General features: G+C 43.3%; 1 protein-coding gene across 2 annotated transcripts in view; it reads left to right on the top strand.

Annotated features, from left to right (window-relative positions):
• IFT88 (intraflagellar transport 88) overlaps positions 1 to 16483 on the top strand; it is a 102502-nt gene that overhangs the window by 22815 nt on the left and 63204 nt on the right. For both annotated transcript variants that reach the window (XM_075562850.1, XM_075562849.1), the window contains exons 11-14: positions 1238 to 1352; positions 3745 to 3976; positions 5929 to 5999; positions 11301 to 11387. In XM_075562850.1, the coding sequence (XP_075418965.1) occupies positions 1238 to 1352; positions 3745 to 3976; positions 5929 to 5999; positions 11301 to 11387 (505 nt within the window). The remainder of the gene's footprint in view (positions 1 to 1237; positions 1353 to 3744; positions 3977 to 5928; positions 6000 to 11300; positions 11388 to 16483) is intronic.

Raw genomic sequence — 16483 nt, 5'->3', positions numbered from 1 at the left:
CGGTGTTTTCGGAAAACTGGAGTTTTTGTGATACTGACATCTGTCCTCACTTTCTGCTTCATTATAACAAAATAAAAGAGCCCTGGTGACTCAGTGGACTACACCCTGAGCTGCTAACCACAAGGTCAGCGGTTTGAACCCACCAGCTGCTCCATGGAGAAAGTTGAGGCTGGCTGTTCACATGGAGATTTACAGCCTACAGTTACTCTGCCCTGTACGGTCTCTGTGAGTCAGAATTGACTCGATGGCAGTGAATTTGGGTTTCTTTTGGTATGATTAAGTGAATTATTCGTTAAGCAAATTTCTATTTATGATGGGACTGTTCTGCTTAAAAAATGTTATCTATATGAGAATGCACACAAATAAAACTGAAATGCTCAGTTGCTATAAGATATCCTGCCAAAAGTAATCCGTGACTGGTTGTTGTCAAGTCTAATCTAACATAGAACATCCCAGTGTGTGTCCCACCAGCACAGAGCCCCGGAGGGTTTTCATGGCTCTTTTCTGAGGTGTACATCACCAGGCCTTCCCCTCCAATGAACTTGAACTTTCAGCTTTCCAGTTTGCAGCCAAACGTGGTAGCCATCTGTACCAATTTGGGGCTCCCGATCGAACCTGCTTTCCCGGACATGAAAAGATCCCCAGGAGGGCTAACTTCTATAGTCTCTAATTTCTTGGTAGTTGTATTAGAGTTCATTGAAATCATTTTCTGTAATGCCATATTAAAATGAATACTGCACGATCATATTGAATTTTAAATGTCTGAACCTCTTTTTAAGCCCCACATTTTTCTTAAAAGAATGACTTTTATATAATCCAAATCATGGGCTCCCACACTGCTTGGCCTACCACCACCTGTTCAGGAAAAACTTTGTGCTGTAGCCCGTCATCCAGGATACAATGTAGCTACTTGTGTCTGCAGCCCCCAAGGATCGCTCCAGCACCCCTATAGGGCTTATATCACTCAATTTGGGAAACACTGATCTAAATCAATTGTTTTCCAGTCATAGTTTCATGGCTCATCAGTCTTCAACTCTACTTCCTCACAGAATGGTGTGCACATATGTGAAAATAGTGTGACTGTTTTAAAGCTGGACTCTAGGTAGTATCTAAAACTTTGCATGTTGAAAAAAGTATCCAAAAATATGAGTTAGTCAACTAAACGACTTCAGAAAAAGTGGGGAGAGGGGAAACCCACCCTAGAATATTATACATTTACTATTTTTATTTTAATTAGGAAGACTAAAGGTGAATATGGGAAATATTTATTTAAAGCAGAGAAATTACTCCAAAGCCATTAAGTTCTACCGGATGGCATTAGATCAGATTCCAAGTGTCCATAAAGAAATGAGGTAAGTTTGTGATAATTTTATAAAATCAGGTTAGTGTTTGTTGTGTGTTTTTGTTTAGAACCTACAAAATGCTTCTGACCTTTTATGAGTGGGTCAATGTTTGGAGGTGTTTCTACATAAGAGGTTTCAGATTTATGTCCTAAATGTAGTGTTTTGATCTGTTTCCTTGTAGCTACTTGCAAACATTTGTGTAACCGCTAACGTAAAAGACATAAGACATGATTAAATGGGAGGGGGGAAAATAGCCTGTTTCCCTACCTAGGGACTAACTGTGCAGACCATGAACATCATAATGTTATGGGGTTATAAAATAAAACTGCAGTCTCCCAGAATACAGTAGACCCCGGTATGCAAGGCTAGAACGTTCTAGTTCTTTATGCCCTTGCCGGAGCTTGAGAGTGAAATCAAAGCATGAGGGGAGGACCTGGATCTCCACAGAAGAGCACAGGATAAGAAGAGCTCCTATGAGCACATCATCAGAGCAATAGTAACTTACCTGTGGTCTGGTGCTAAGAGAGGAGCATAGGACATTTGACCATATTGTCCCTCTAGGTGGATTTCCTCTCTGAAAAAACGATTTAGATGTCCATTTGATGATATGCTGTCCATTGTACAGGATACTTTATTATTATCAGCAACCGATCTATTGTCACAAAACAGCTCTGAGATATAATGCCCATGAAGTACTTTTAACCGAGTTGAGGGTTAGGATTTGGGCAGTTTAGAAGAAGACGTGTGTAAGGCGCTTCATAATTGAGACAGTAATTGAAGGGCTAGAGCAGTTGGCTCGAGGGGATAAACACTGAGAACCAGAATGGTCAAGAAGGCTGCATGAGATAGATTACTTAGGGAAAGAAGGAACATTCCAGACAAAGGGAACAGCACGTGAAGGGCCAGGGAAGTCACAGTGTTCATGATGTGATCAGAGAATAAATGAATTTTTAGAAACAGGGATTACACTGAGGTTTGATTAGAAATAAAATGAAATCACATCCAGTGGAATGGGTGTGATAGGAAAGACAGACAACAGCAAGTGTTGGTGTGGACACGGAGAAACTGGAGCCCTTACATTGGATGTGTAAAATAGTACAGCTGCTTTGTGAGGTAGGACGTTTCTTAAAAGATGAAGCACCTATGTGCCATACAACAGAAATTTCACTCCTAGATATAAACCCAAGAAAAAGTTAAACATGTTACAAAAGCTTGTTTGCAAATGTTCTTAGCAGCATTACTCATAATAGTTAAGAATTGGACAGACTCCAGGGACAGGAATGGGAATAGCAATACCAGAAGGGTAGGGGAAAGGTGGGAGAGGAGGGGAGGAAGGGGGAACAGATCACAATGATTGACACATAAACACACACACACACACACACACACACACACTCCTCCAGGGGGACAAACAATAGAAACCATGGGAGAAGGGAGATAGCGGTTGGTGTAAGATATGGAAATAATAATAATTTATCATTTATCAAGGGGTCATGAGAGTGGGGGGGGAGGAAAAAAGAGGAGCTTGTACCGAGGGCTTTGAAATGCTTAGAAAAGAATGATGGCAATATATGTGCAAATATGCTTGATACAATTGATGTATGGATTGTTGTAAGAGTTGTAAGAGCCCCCAATAAAGTGAACTTTTAATTTAAAAATATTTTTTTAAGATCAAAAGGGAAGTATTTGCTCACGGACAAATTTCACAGGGTTAGGAAACAAGGGAATCGAAATAGGAAATGGAGAAAATGGGATGTGATAGGAATTAAAATACTGTAGATAAGTCAAACCAAAATATCTATAGTTTCTAATGTAAAACTAATAATCTACTCCATAAACCTTCTCCTCAATCACAATCAAAAGTGAAAAAGAAAAAAGGCCCAAAAGAAGTGGAAGCAAACTAAACGTTCCTCAACTAGGCAATGGCGAAACAAAGTGTGTGATGTCCATACTAGTCGGCAATAAAAAAGGAAGCACTGAGACATGCTTACACCATGGGTGAACCTTGAAAATCAGTAAAATGTTGAGTCAAAGTCAGACACAGGAGAGCAGACCACATTGTGCAGGGTTCCATTTATGTGCAAACACGTTAGATTCGTGGTTGGTTAGGGTTAGGGGTGCCAATTGGTACAGGCTTTCACTGTAGGATGTTGGAAATTACGTAAAATAAGATTGTGGTCATGGCTGTGAAACTGTGTAAATGCAGTGATAATCACTGAATCATACACTTACAAGTGAGTTTTATAGTGTCTACATTAAATGATGCCTAATGAAACGTTAGCAATGTTTTAAACAGTGGAAAAGAGGAGGAGGAAGGGTAGTGTGTGGGATTCCAGGCCCTGAAGGCCGGACTCAAAGAGTTCAGACTTTTAAAACTCACCTTGTGCTTCTCTTGCGTTAGGATTAAAATCATGCAGAACATTGGAGTGACGTTTATTAAGACCGGCCAGTACTCGGATGCAATCAATTCATTTGAGCACATAATGAGCATGGCGCCAAATCTGAAGGCTGGCTTCAACCTGATCCTCAGCTATTTCGCTGTTGGTGACCGCGAGAAAATGAAGAAGGCGTTCCAAAAGCTGATCGCAGTTCCACTAGAAGTTGACGAAGATGATAAATATATTTCACCAAGCGTGAGTATGAAGGCTGCTAGGTGGCCAACTCTGCGTTCTCGGGGGGTTCCTGCTCCCAGAAGGAGGAACGCTGAAGCAGTGACCTGACAGGTGGCTACCAGCCCTCCATCAATGTGTTGTGTCAGTGAGGTGTGCTTCGTTGTCATTTGAACCAAGCTCGAAATGGGCTGACGATTACTGTTAAAACAGACTGAAGAATGTAAAAACCAAGACCAAAAAAACTGTAAGAGTCGTTCCTTGACAGAGAAAGTCCCCCAAACCTTTTCAGGGCCCTTTGTAGTCAACGTCTCAGCAGAGGGACGTGAGCCACACGGGAAGAAGGAAAAGACGACCCTGTCCTTAGACCGAGAGCACTGCAGTGTGCTCAGCTATCCAAAGCCGTACTGTTCAAAGAGCTGGGAGAATCTTACGTAATAAACACAGACACGTGCACATTAGAAAGTCGAAACCAAGATGGAAACAATCGTTTCTGAAACAACGAGAGAAAGTCTTTCCTCTCCTACTGTTTTTCAAATATCATCCAGATTTTTACACATACTCTTTCATAGTTAGTCAATATATATGCATTTGCCTTTGTAGATCAAAACTGTAGGGTAGCATTCACTTTATATAGTTGAATTTAATTGTGTTTCCTGCACGTGTATTTTAGAATAGTGGTTAGAGGCTAGGCTATGACCCCAGACTGCCTGACTCTACCACGGAGTAATTAAACTCTGTGCCTCGATTCTTTATATGTAAAATGGGCTACTAACAATAACCTACATTATAGTGTTGTTATGTCCTCATAAATGAGTTAATTCGTGTAAATTACTTTAAAAGTCTTGCAATGTAGTTAAGAACTGAGTAAATGGCTGCTAGTATATTTTGCTCTCACAATGAGATGAAATAATACATGTTGCAGAAACATCATCTATGTTCTTAGTAGAGGCTACAAGGATTGCCCTAAACAATTGATGGTCATGATCATATTGACATTTGAGCTCATAATTTACAGTACTACAAATTTGTACGAGCAGCCATACCTTGTACCTTTCTCAAAAAGTTTGTGAGTAAAACGAAAAGATAATGGAGTTTTTCTTTCTCTTTTTGCTACAAAAATCACAGGAGCCTTTATTAAAATATCAAAATGTGAAGCTATTGGTTTTTGACCTATGCACCATCTAGGCCTACACACTGCTGGAGACAGTGTTTCTGCCTAACTCTTCCAAAACAATTCTTCACTCTCATATTTATGTCTCATATTTATGTCAATTCTTCACTCTCATATTTATGTCACATCAAAATGGCAGGCTTGGTATCCCTAGGGGCCTCAAACTGTGTTCCTTTCCACTGGTTCTTGGACTTTTAGGAACCAAATCAGAAGGGACAAGATGAGGATTTAGGGTTTGCTTGCTACCCATCAAAGAATGAACAGGTACATTTTGATGGAAAATTCCTCATGGCAACTTTCTTAGTTTTTTTTCTCATGAATGTAGTTTTCCGACCATTATGAAACTTCCTCCTAAGGAATTATGCTTATCTTGCTGTCATTCAAGATTCCCTTGGGAATCTCCAAAGACAATTGCAATAATCTCCAGAGCTCATCAGACGCTTGGGACTACAGGCTGTCACTCCTACCTGTTTCAGTTTGGTCTCCGGTGTCTGTGTTGTGAGGGTCAGTGTCTGGCTCAGATCCAGCCCTGGACCTTCTCCACGAACAGGAGCAAGCCCCTCATCTCTGGTCCTTTTCCTGCCAGCCTTTTTTATCCGCTGTTCAGAAACAGCGGCAGCTCAGCAGGTCATCACAAATATGAAGGGGAAAAAATTGGTCTACTCTGCCCAAGAGAGGATCATTTAGGAAGATTTTATTGCTCCGTTTTATACTATGAGTTAGTGCTAAGGTTAATTATAAATGCAAATTCTTACTGTTTGCTTCTAGATGACTCATTTCCCCCCCAATTTTATTTCTCCAGGATGACCCTCATACTAACTTAGTGATTGAAGCTATAAAAAATGATACTCTAAGGCAAATGGAACGTGAAAGGTAATATTTGTGGAGTATTTAATCATTAATATAGTTTTAATTTTTGTAGCATGGTTAATTGTGCATTATCTTTTATGACATATGTTTATTATGCTCAATGTGCTTTTTGAACAGTGCTGTTGTTTCACCATTTCTATACTGCCTTCTTTCTTCCACTTCAAAATAATCTCAATCCTACTTGTTAATTTGCCCAATTATTCTTACTTAATTCTTTCTATTTCTGTGTAACTTGCTTTTCATTTTTATTTGGTGCAGTTGGAACTTTGCCTGCATAATAGCCTTATTTTAGAAACTATGTCTTTATGTATTTTTATCCTACCACTTCAATTAAATTTCAACTCTCAGCAAAAATTCCCTCTACTGTTTCTTCTCTCTAACCGCAAACCAAGTATAGTTTGAGAGTTTAAATATTTATTGACTATCAACAGGTTATTCAGTGTATAGAAGCCCCTAGTGGCACAAATGGCTAACTGCTTGACTACTCGTTAAGAGTTTGAGGGTTCAACCTGCCCAAGGGCGCCCTGGAAGACGGGCCTGGTGATCTACTTCCTAAAGGTCACTGCCTTGAAAATGCTAAGGATTCCACAGCCCTCCTCTGCCCACAGGCCATGTATGCCACATAATGGCTGTCCCTTAACCTTCAAGAATTAGATTAGCTGAAGACAAAGTGGGTGCATAAGTAAATGTGAAGAAAGCTGATGGTGCCCGGCTATCAAAAGATATAGCGTCTGGGGTCTTAAAAGCTTGAAGGTAAACAAATGGCCATCTAGCTCAGAAGCAACAAAGCCCACATGAAAGAAGCACACCAGCCTGTGCGATCACAAGGTGTCAAAGGGATGAGGTATCAGGCATCAAAGAACAAGAAATCATACCGTTGTGAATGAGGGGTAGTGCAGATTGGGAACCCAAAGCCCATCTGTAGGCAACTGGACATCCCCTTACAGAAGGGTCTCGGGGAAGAAACGAGCCAGTCAGGGTGCAGTGTAGCAATGATGAAACATACAACTTTCCTCTAGTTCCTAAATGCTTTCTCCCTGCCCTAACCCCCACCCCCACTATCATGATTCCAATTTGACCTTACAAATCCGGCTGAACCAGAGGATGTACACTGGTATAGAAAAGAACTGGAAACAGGGAATCCAGGACAGATTATCCCTTCAGGACCAGTGCTGAGAGAGGTGATACGGGAGGGTGAAAGGAAGGTGGGGTAGAAAGAGGGAACCAATTACAAGGATTTACATATAACCATATCCCTGGGGGACAGATAACAGAAAAGTGGGTGAAGGGAGATGTCTGACAGTGTAAGATATGACAAAATAATAATTTATAAATTATCAAGGGTTCATGAGAGAGTGGGGAGCATGATGGGGGAACAATGAGGAGCTGATACCAATGGCTCAGGTAAAAAGCAAATGTTTTGAGAATGATGATGGCAATAAATGTACAAATGTGCTTGACACAATAGATGGATGTATGGATTGTGATGTCCCAATAAAATGATTTTTTAAAAGGAAAAAAACTCCTGAAAAGCAACAACAACAAAAAAAGAATATTAGCTTTAAAAATAAAACAGACATAAGCTTTAGGTAGGTGATGAAAGTATAGGAGAAAGAATAGATATTGTAAGCACAATGACACTGTGGACATTAAATATAAAGCCAGTATTAGAAGGGTGGAGAGAGAATCAGGCTCCCTGGCTAAGGACCTTGGGACCCAAGGACATGATGGCGAGTTCTCTCATCGATTCCCGTCTCTCGGACGCGGGGTTGAAGATGAGGACAACCAGAGAGCACTCTCAGACGCGGGGTTGAAGATGAGGACAACCAGAGAGCACTCTCAGACGCAGGTTGAAGATGAGGACAACCAGAGAGCACTCTTGGACGTGGGGTTGAAGATGAGGACAACCAGAGAGCACTCTTGGACGTGGGGTTGAAGATGAGGACAACCAGAGAGCACTCTCAGACGCAGGTTGAAGATGAGGACAACCAGAGAGCACTCTCAGACGCAGGTTGAAGATGAGGACAACCAGAGAGCACTCTCAAACGCGGGGTTGGAGATGAGGACAACCAGAGAGCACTCTCAGACGCAGGTTGAAGATGAGGACAACCAGAGAGCACTCTTGGACGTGGGGTTGAAGATGAGGACAACCAGAGAGCACTCTTGGACGTGGGGTTGAAGATGAGGACAACCAGAGAGCACTCTCAGACGCAGGTTGAAGATGAGGACAACCAGAGAGCACTCTCAGACGCGGCGTTGGAGATGAGGACAACCAGAGAGCACTCTCAGACGCAGGTTGAAGATGAGGACAACCAGAGAGCACTCTCAGACGCGGGGTTGGAGATGAGGACAACCAGAGAGCACTCTCGGACGCGGGGTTGGAGATGAGGACAACCAGAGAGCACTCTCAGACGCGGGGTTGAAGATGAGGACAACCAGAGAGTACTCTCAGACGCGGGGTTGAAGCTGAGGACAACCAGAGAGCACCCTCGGACGCGGGGTTGAAGATGAGGACAACCAGAGAGCACCCTCGGACGCGGGGTTGAAGATGAGGACAACCAGAGAGTACTCTCAGACGCGGGGTTGAAGCTGAGGACAACCAGAGAGCACTCTCAGACGCGGGGTTGAAAATGAGGACAACCAGAGAGCACTCTCAGACGCGGGGTTGGAGATGAGGACAACCAGAGAGCACTCTCAGACGCGGGGTTGAAGATGAGGACAACCAGAGAGCACTCTCAGACGCAGGTTGAAGATGAGGACAACCAGAGAGCACTCTCAGACGCGGGGTTGGAGATGAGGACAACCAGAGAGCACTCTCAGACGCGGGGTTGAAGATGAGGACAACCAGAGAGCACTCTCAGACGCAGGTTGAAGATGAGGACAACCAGAGAGCACTCTCAGACGCGGGGTTGGAGATGAGGACAACCAGAGAGCACTCTCAGACGCGGGGTTGGAGATGAGGACAACCAGAGAGCACTCTTGGGCACAGAACAAAACAACAAGGAAATCCTAGCAAGATTAACAAAAGAAAACACAACGACAACACTACAGAGACTGTTATACTCCAGCAGCACACACCACCCAGTGCTGAAGGACGGCTAGCCGACAGGTTGGCAGTTCCATCCAGCAGTATCAGAAGACAGGCCTGGTGACCCGCTTCGGAAAGGTCCTGGCCTCGGAAACCTTATGGGACAGTTTGATTCTGCACACGTGGCGTTGCCATGAGTCAGAGTCAACTCCATGGCAACGAACAACAAAAACAGCGTGCCAGCTAAGGCCAAGTGGGGAGCCTAAACCTCCATTCTTGTAAGACACTAGAGAGCCACCTCAAAACCCCTGCTGGGGTGGTACCAGAGAAGACCAGGCTGGAAGTTGAAGCTTTGATCTCAGGCTGGTATTGGGTCAGCCCCACCCCAACCTCTGCATGGTGTGAGTGCAGAACACATGGGAATCCTGCATGGCCACCCAGCCCCAACGTAAGCGTGTCCTCTCCCCTGCTGTGGAGGGGTCAGAGGCGGCCTATGCGATCAGGACATTCCCCTCACGCAGTGGTAACAAAGCTACCTCCAATATGGTATCCAGGGAGACGAGAAGCAGGGACACCCAGCATTCCCAGCAGGAACTGGGAGCCCACCTGCTGCCCTTAGAGGCCCATATTGATTGAGAATCACTCATCATACCAAGAACCAGAAAGATCTCAAACTGAAATAGAATCATAAACGCCAACTGCACGACAACAAATTTTAGAGTCATCAACAAAGACTGTAAATGATAATGATTTTTTAAAAATGCTTCAGCGAGCTTTATGAACATGCTTGAAATAAATAAGGAAAACACTGAAAGTCTCGGGAAAGAAATAGAATCTGCGCAGAGAAACTGAGGGTATAAAGAAGAGCCAAGTGGAATTTCAGAAGCAAAATATACAGTAACTGCACAGAAAACCGCGGATGGGTTCCACAGCAGGAGGGCAGAGAAGAAAAATCCAGTGCACTGATAAAGAGAACAACAAAAATTAAGTAATCTGCACCACAGAGAAATCTTTCCAGAATGAAGGGAAGTGAGACTTTTAAAAGGAGGAAAATCAAGAATTTTGTTGCCAGCAGACCTACCCTGAATAGAAAAGGCAATGAAAAAGTACAAGCCTTGGACCATCGGGGAGGAGAAAAGAACAAAGCACCACAAGTAGAGTCCATGGAATAGGCTCTCCTCCTCCTCTTGAGTTTTTTGAAGTATTGTTAAAGGGTGGGGGTGGGGGTGGAAGTCATGGTGTGGTTTTCTGTGTTTATTTGGGCAAATATTGAAGTTGGCAAGCGTTCTGTTTTACTGGGACCAACAATCATGCCCATGAAAGCAACCGTCAAAATCTGAAGTACCATATATCCTCGTGTATAAGCCGAGTATTTCAGCACATTTTCAATGCAGTTTTTGTGGTAAAGTTGGGTGCCTCGGCTGATATTCAGGTCAGTTTATACTCAAGTATATACGGTTATAATATGCAAATCTGCTGCAAAAGACCTTGTCCAAAACTCAAACAAAAGTTACTGCCATCGAGTCGATGCCACACATAGCAAACCTCCCTGTCCCTGTGAGTTTCTGAGCTTGTAACTCTTTACGGGAGTAGAAAGCCGCCTCTTTCTCCCAAGGAGCGGAAGGTGGTTTTGAACTGCTGGCCTTGCAGATCACAGCCCAACACTTAACAACCATTGCTGCTGAGGCTCCTAAAAGACCTCTTATAGTGTGAAAAAGCAAAAAGGTCTCTGAGAAAAGTGGTTACGCCTTGGGCTGAGCAGTTCAAAATCTCTAGCCAGTTCCTTGGGAGAAAGTCAAGGTGCTCTACTCCCATAAAGAGTTATAATCTCAACCACTCACAAGGGGAACTCTACCTTGTCCTACATGGGCACTATGAGTCACAATTGACTCAGTGGCAGTGAGTTTACTGGGTTTGGATCGAACCTTCCAAGGAGCCCTGGTGCCTTAGTGGGTTAGGGGTGGCTGGGCCACTAACCAACAAGGCAGCAGTTCTGAACCACCAGCGGCTCTGTGGAAGATGAAGCGTTTCAGTCTCAGAAACCCACGGGCAGTTCTACCTGTCCTGTAGGGAGGGTCATTATGAGTCAGAATTGACTCGATGGCAGTAATTTTGGGTTGGTTTTTTTAATCCAAAGCTCCACAGGTGTTGTTTTTTTTTTTTTTTGTAGTCCTTATCGTGTAATGTAGTGTTCATAATGTTAGCACTTACATTTTAAGAAAAAATTCAAATGTTGTTCATACTATGTTCCTAAAGATAACTTTTGTTTCTTGTAGGAAAGCAATGGCAGAAAAATACATCATGACAGCGGCCAAACTCATTGCGCCTGTCATTGAAACCTCATTTGCTGTGGGTTACGACTGGTAAGAGAATCTAAGTCTAACTAGACATAGTGTTTTCATAATTTATACTTTTCTTGACCTAAAATTAAAATTGTTACTGGAGACATGCGTAGGATCATCAGGAATAATGATTTGTACTTTTCAGATAATAAATGTTTAGATTCATATGGACAGTCATAACATTCTGAGGAGATCCGTATCATTCATTTCATCTGGTCAATAGCATACTTAGGGCATTGTTTGCCACTTGATATGAGGCTAACTGCTCTCATTTTACAAATTAACCTATGTCTGCTCTCATTTTAGTTTCTTTTCTCCCTTTTCTGCCTTACATTTGTTACGAGTACTAATGACTCCATCTTGAGTGGTAACTTGCACACCTAAAGAGACAGAGTTGTACACGTGGGAAATTTGTATGTTAAATGTGTAATTGAATTTGGTTTATGCTTCCATCCAGCCTCTGCTTGGATTTTCCTGGTGTTCAATTCATTTACGTTTTAAGTATTAGAAGATTCTTTCTTTTGTCCAACCCAAATTTGCTCCTCAAGAACCCATTTGCTTTGCTCTTTGTGCAAACAGATGGCAGAATACCGTAATCTTTCGATCCAAAATGTGTGTCTGTGGTTAGAAAATCAGAGTACAGGAGAGTTACGGGACCTTGATTTTTCTGATTGCCTTTCACGTTTCTGGTGGAGGATTCTTTCCGATTCTTATCCATTACGTCAGTTCCTTCGAGTTTATTTTCCGTTTGAATCTCATTGCCTTCCTGTTTTAATCTGGCCTGCAGGCTTCATATGTGAACCATGTCTTGGCTTGCAGTGGAATTTCTGGTTGTCTCTTTCTTGCCTCCTTAACTTCCAGTCTAGGCTCCAGTCTTTCTTGGAGTTTTCCCCCTGGAATCTCTCTCTCTCCCGTCTCTCGGAGTTGGCTGCTGTTCTGGCCTGATGTTTAAGACCCTCTTGGGACTTACTGTCACTTCTCTCCAGGTTTGGATCCTCTTTCTGTTCATCACTTTTTTTCTCTCTCGATTTCATCCTGAACCAGCCGTATAACATGTGCCTTCATATCTGTAAATGTTTATATCCTGACCTCATTTTTGAGTGATGGATTAGGTATAAAATTCTAGCCTGTAAATCAATTTTCTGTAAGAACTTTAATTTCCTTAAGAACTTTAAAAAAACATTTCTCCTTGCTACTATTGTGCTGATTAGAATACTAATCTCATCCTTGCTATTTATACATAACTTGCAGTTTTTGTTGTCATTTTTATACTTTGTGTGGTAGCTCTGCTATTCTGAAAATTTTTAATAATGTTATTTGTCACTTTTCCCGTGACAAGTAGCCCCCAACCTACAACAGAGTTGCCGTCCAGCAACTCCATTGTAAGTAGATTCTGACTTAATTGGAACTCCTCTTTAATTTTCTTTTTTATTTTTCAGTTTTCATGACTGCCTTTTTTAGCAGTATTTTATAAATTTGATCTTTGTCTTTGGGGTTCAGCGTGAGAATTAGCCCAGCAAATTACTGTAACACTGTATGTAGTATTCATACATACAAGGGCCATCAAAAAATTCACAGAAAAAGTCCATTCTTTTTTCTTTCCATGTTTTCCATGACATTTTTTAAGACTTATCATATTACTCACAAGTTGTGGTTCTCCAAGAAAAAGGGCAGTCGTGAGTGCAGCGCCTCATACCTCAAGCGGTGGTGGTGCAGAGACTGTCTGCATTCTTCCGCTCTCCTGCACGCGCAATGACTCCATCAGCTTATGGTCGTACGCTGTCTTTAAGGTTGGGGACGTATTCCGTTTCTTTGGTAATTGACTCTTACTTGCTAGTTAGGAGTTCATGTGAATAGGATAGGGAATGTCATCATTACTTAACTTTCTCTTACATTTTCTCTCTCTGTGTTTGCGTAGTTTCCGTGACTTTCTCCCTCACTCCTCCCTCTTAGTCATTCTACTGCTTCGTCTTTATATTTCCGAGAGCAAGTTCTTTTTCTCCAGTGTTTCTTGTGGAAATAATTTCTTTTAGAAAATTCATACAAGACTAGTCTCTAGAAGGTGGAGATTGAATGTGTCTCAAAAAAGCGATACGTCACCATTACCCCTGATATCGACTTGACTGCAGGGGCCACACAGAGCTCACAGCATGAGGGGAAATGGCTCATGGGGCTGTGGGTGCTGGAAATCCCCAAATCCAAAGTCCAGACATCCACTTGTCTGATCTCCCACATTCACAAGCTGCAGAAGCTGGTGACATCAAGTCGAATGATAAGTCACCACTCAAGTCCCAAGACCCGAAGTCAGACAGATGCAGGGGCCAAAGGATGCTCTCCACTCTACTTTCCTCTCTCGCTGGTAGTGAGACCCCCTCCCGGCTGCTGAGATGGATGATTGTAAACGCAGGAGGATGGCAATCCCAATGAACCCCGTTAACAATCACGCACAGCTGAATCATAATCCTCCCCCAACCTTCTCACCTAGCCCCATCAGGAAACAGGGTTGTCTCGCGGGGGTAAAAGGGCAGTGGCTACAAGAGCCACATTAAGTGTCCCTTGCATTTCAGGCCACTACGTGGCTCTTCTAGCCATTGCTCTCTTCATAAATGGAGGATTAGCATCCCCCCACCCTCCACCTTTTAATCATTTTACTGTGAACACACCTATAACAGCTAATGAGCCAGCCACGGAATGCCTTTATCTCTACCCATTTTAGATACCCAGCTTATGAATTGCCCATCCCCAAAATGTTTCTTATTGCGAAGAATCGTCGTTTCTGGTTATAACTTTGGCATCCTGCACTGTCCCTGCCTTGGTGTATCTAATGGCAAACTCCTCAAAACTCAAACAGCCAAACTATTTTCATTTTCTTTGCAAGGCGCCTCTTCGAATATGTCTCCTGTTCTCTTAGCAGTTCTGGATGGAGCTCAGGTTTCCACCTCTAACTCTCCATAGGCTTCTGGCTTAAAATAAAGCCTCTTCTGTCTGGGCAATTCCTCCCTCCCCGTCAATCAAGTGTAGGCTGAACGTAGGCTGATAAGCTCTCTGATCATGATAATCGCATTGATATCCGCCACACGCTATGCTACCATACCACATTGGAGAAATGTTCACTATGTGTAGTGAAGTGAGATAACCCTTCACCCTTTTAATAATACCCATATTTAATCTCCTCTTCTCCATCTCTAGATTATTTCTACTTAAATGGATTCTGTCTGAGCCTCTGGCAGGGTGGAACCATAGGCCCTAGCCCCATATCAATCATCCTTACTTAATCAGCCTATTTTTTCGCCCCAGACCACTCCAGGAGCAGCTTTACTTCCCCCAGCTGAAGCATATCATCTCTTACATTCCTTTCAGCCATTGTGGGTAGCAATAACCAAAGTAACCATCTAAGAATCAAGTTTTACGTCCCATACCCCTATCTTCTCTCCTTTTCAAACCCTCATGCTTCTGTGCGTCTGGAGCCAGTGCAATAAATCCCATACTCCTGAGAGCAAATATGAAAATAATCTCCTTTAGAAAAATTAATACAAGACTAATCCTAAGGGGGAAGGAAGGGAGACAAATAGAACTCATAGTGACCGGATGTGACAGGGTAGAACTGCCCATGAGTCTCCAAGACTGTAACTCTTTATTGGAATAGGAAGCCCCATCGTTCTCCCTAGGAGTACCTAGTGGTTTAGAACTGCTAACCTTTAACAGGTAACAGCCCAGCTGATAACCCCTACGCCACCAGGGTTCCTCAGGCCTAAGCAGGCGGAGTTGAAATGTGTTCCGAATGTCCCACATTTTGAATGTGATAGTACTCGATTACCAGCCACCACCCCTCCCCTGGCACATCCCCTTACACCCAGCGTTAGGCAGTTCACGGCAGTGGCCACATAGCACTCACCAAGTGAAGAAAAATGGGTCTTGGAGTTGTGGGTGCTGGTAAAACCCCCACATCCAAAGTTCAGACTCTTCCTGGTCATCTACAAGCTGGTCAAGTCCAGTCAGATGATAGGGCACAACTCACGACCCAAGGAGCATGGTCCAGCAGAGCAGAGCAACCCAGAGGCAGGCTTCAGTGGACATGTTCCAGTCCTGACCTCCTCTCGTGAGCAGGGCCATCCCCCTCCTGCTTCCGAGAGGGCTGGTTTCATGCCCGGTAGGATGGCAATCACAATTAAGCCTGTGAGCAGTCACCCACAGCTGAATCACTTAGTCCAATCAGTATGTTCCTCAACTGCCTTATCCAGACCCCTCATGAAATAAAGATCATTTGGTGGGAACAACAAAGCCTATGGTTAAAGGAATCATTAACTAATCCACTGCATTTGCAGTTCCTTGATCGCTGTTGAGGTGTGAGACAGCGGGCAGACAGAGGTGAAGGAGCCCGTGGTTCCATGCAGAGCACAGTCACCCGGCTGACAGCACCCCTCCAACTCTGCCCTTCACACTTGCCCTCTCTGATCTGCTGGGCACTCAACCTTTTCCTCTGTTGAAACTTTCTCAGCATGGCTCTCTTTTTCTTTCTTTCTTTCTTTTTTAAATTAAATCATTCTACTGGGGGCTTGTAAAACTCTTATCACAATCCACACATACATCCATTGTGTCAAGTACTTTTTCCATTTGTTTCCCTCATCATTCTCAGAACATTTGCTTTCTACTTGAGCCCTTGGTTTCAGCTCATTTTTCCCTCCCTCCCCAGTCCCCTCTCCCCACTCTCCCTCCCCCATCAACCCTTGATAATTTATAAATCATTATTATTTTGTCATATCTTACACTGTCCGATGTCTCCCTTCACCCAGTTCTCTGCTGTCCATCCCCCAGAGAGGTTATATGTAGATCCTGTAATCTGTTTCCCCTTTCCACCCCACCCTCCCTCCACCCTCCTGTCTCTTTTTCTTGTGCCCACTTTCATTTTTCTAGACCAGTGGTTCTCAACCTGGGGGTCGCGACCCCTTTGGGGATTGAACGACCCTTGCACAGGGGTCACCCGATTCATAACCCTAGCCAAATTCATAACAGTAGCAACAAAAATAATGTTATGGTTGGGGGTCACCACCACATGAGGAACTGTTTTAAAGGGTCGTGGCATGAGGAAGGTTGAGAACCAGTGTTCTAGACAATAG

This window comes from Tenrec ecaudatus, chromosome 11 (assembly GCF_050624435.1).
Source record: "Tenrec ecaudatus isolate mTenEca1 chromosome 11, mTenEca1.hap1, whole genome shotgun sequence".
In the NCBI taxonomy this organism is placed as follows: Eukaryota; Metazoa; Chordata; class Mammalia; order Afrosoricida; family Tenrecidae; genus Tenrec; species Tenrec ecaudatus.
This window is presented reverse-complemented; position numbering and strand designations above follow the sequence as displayed.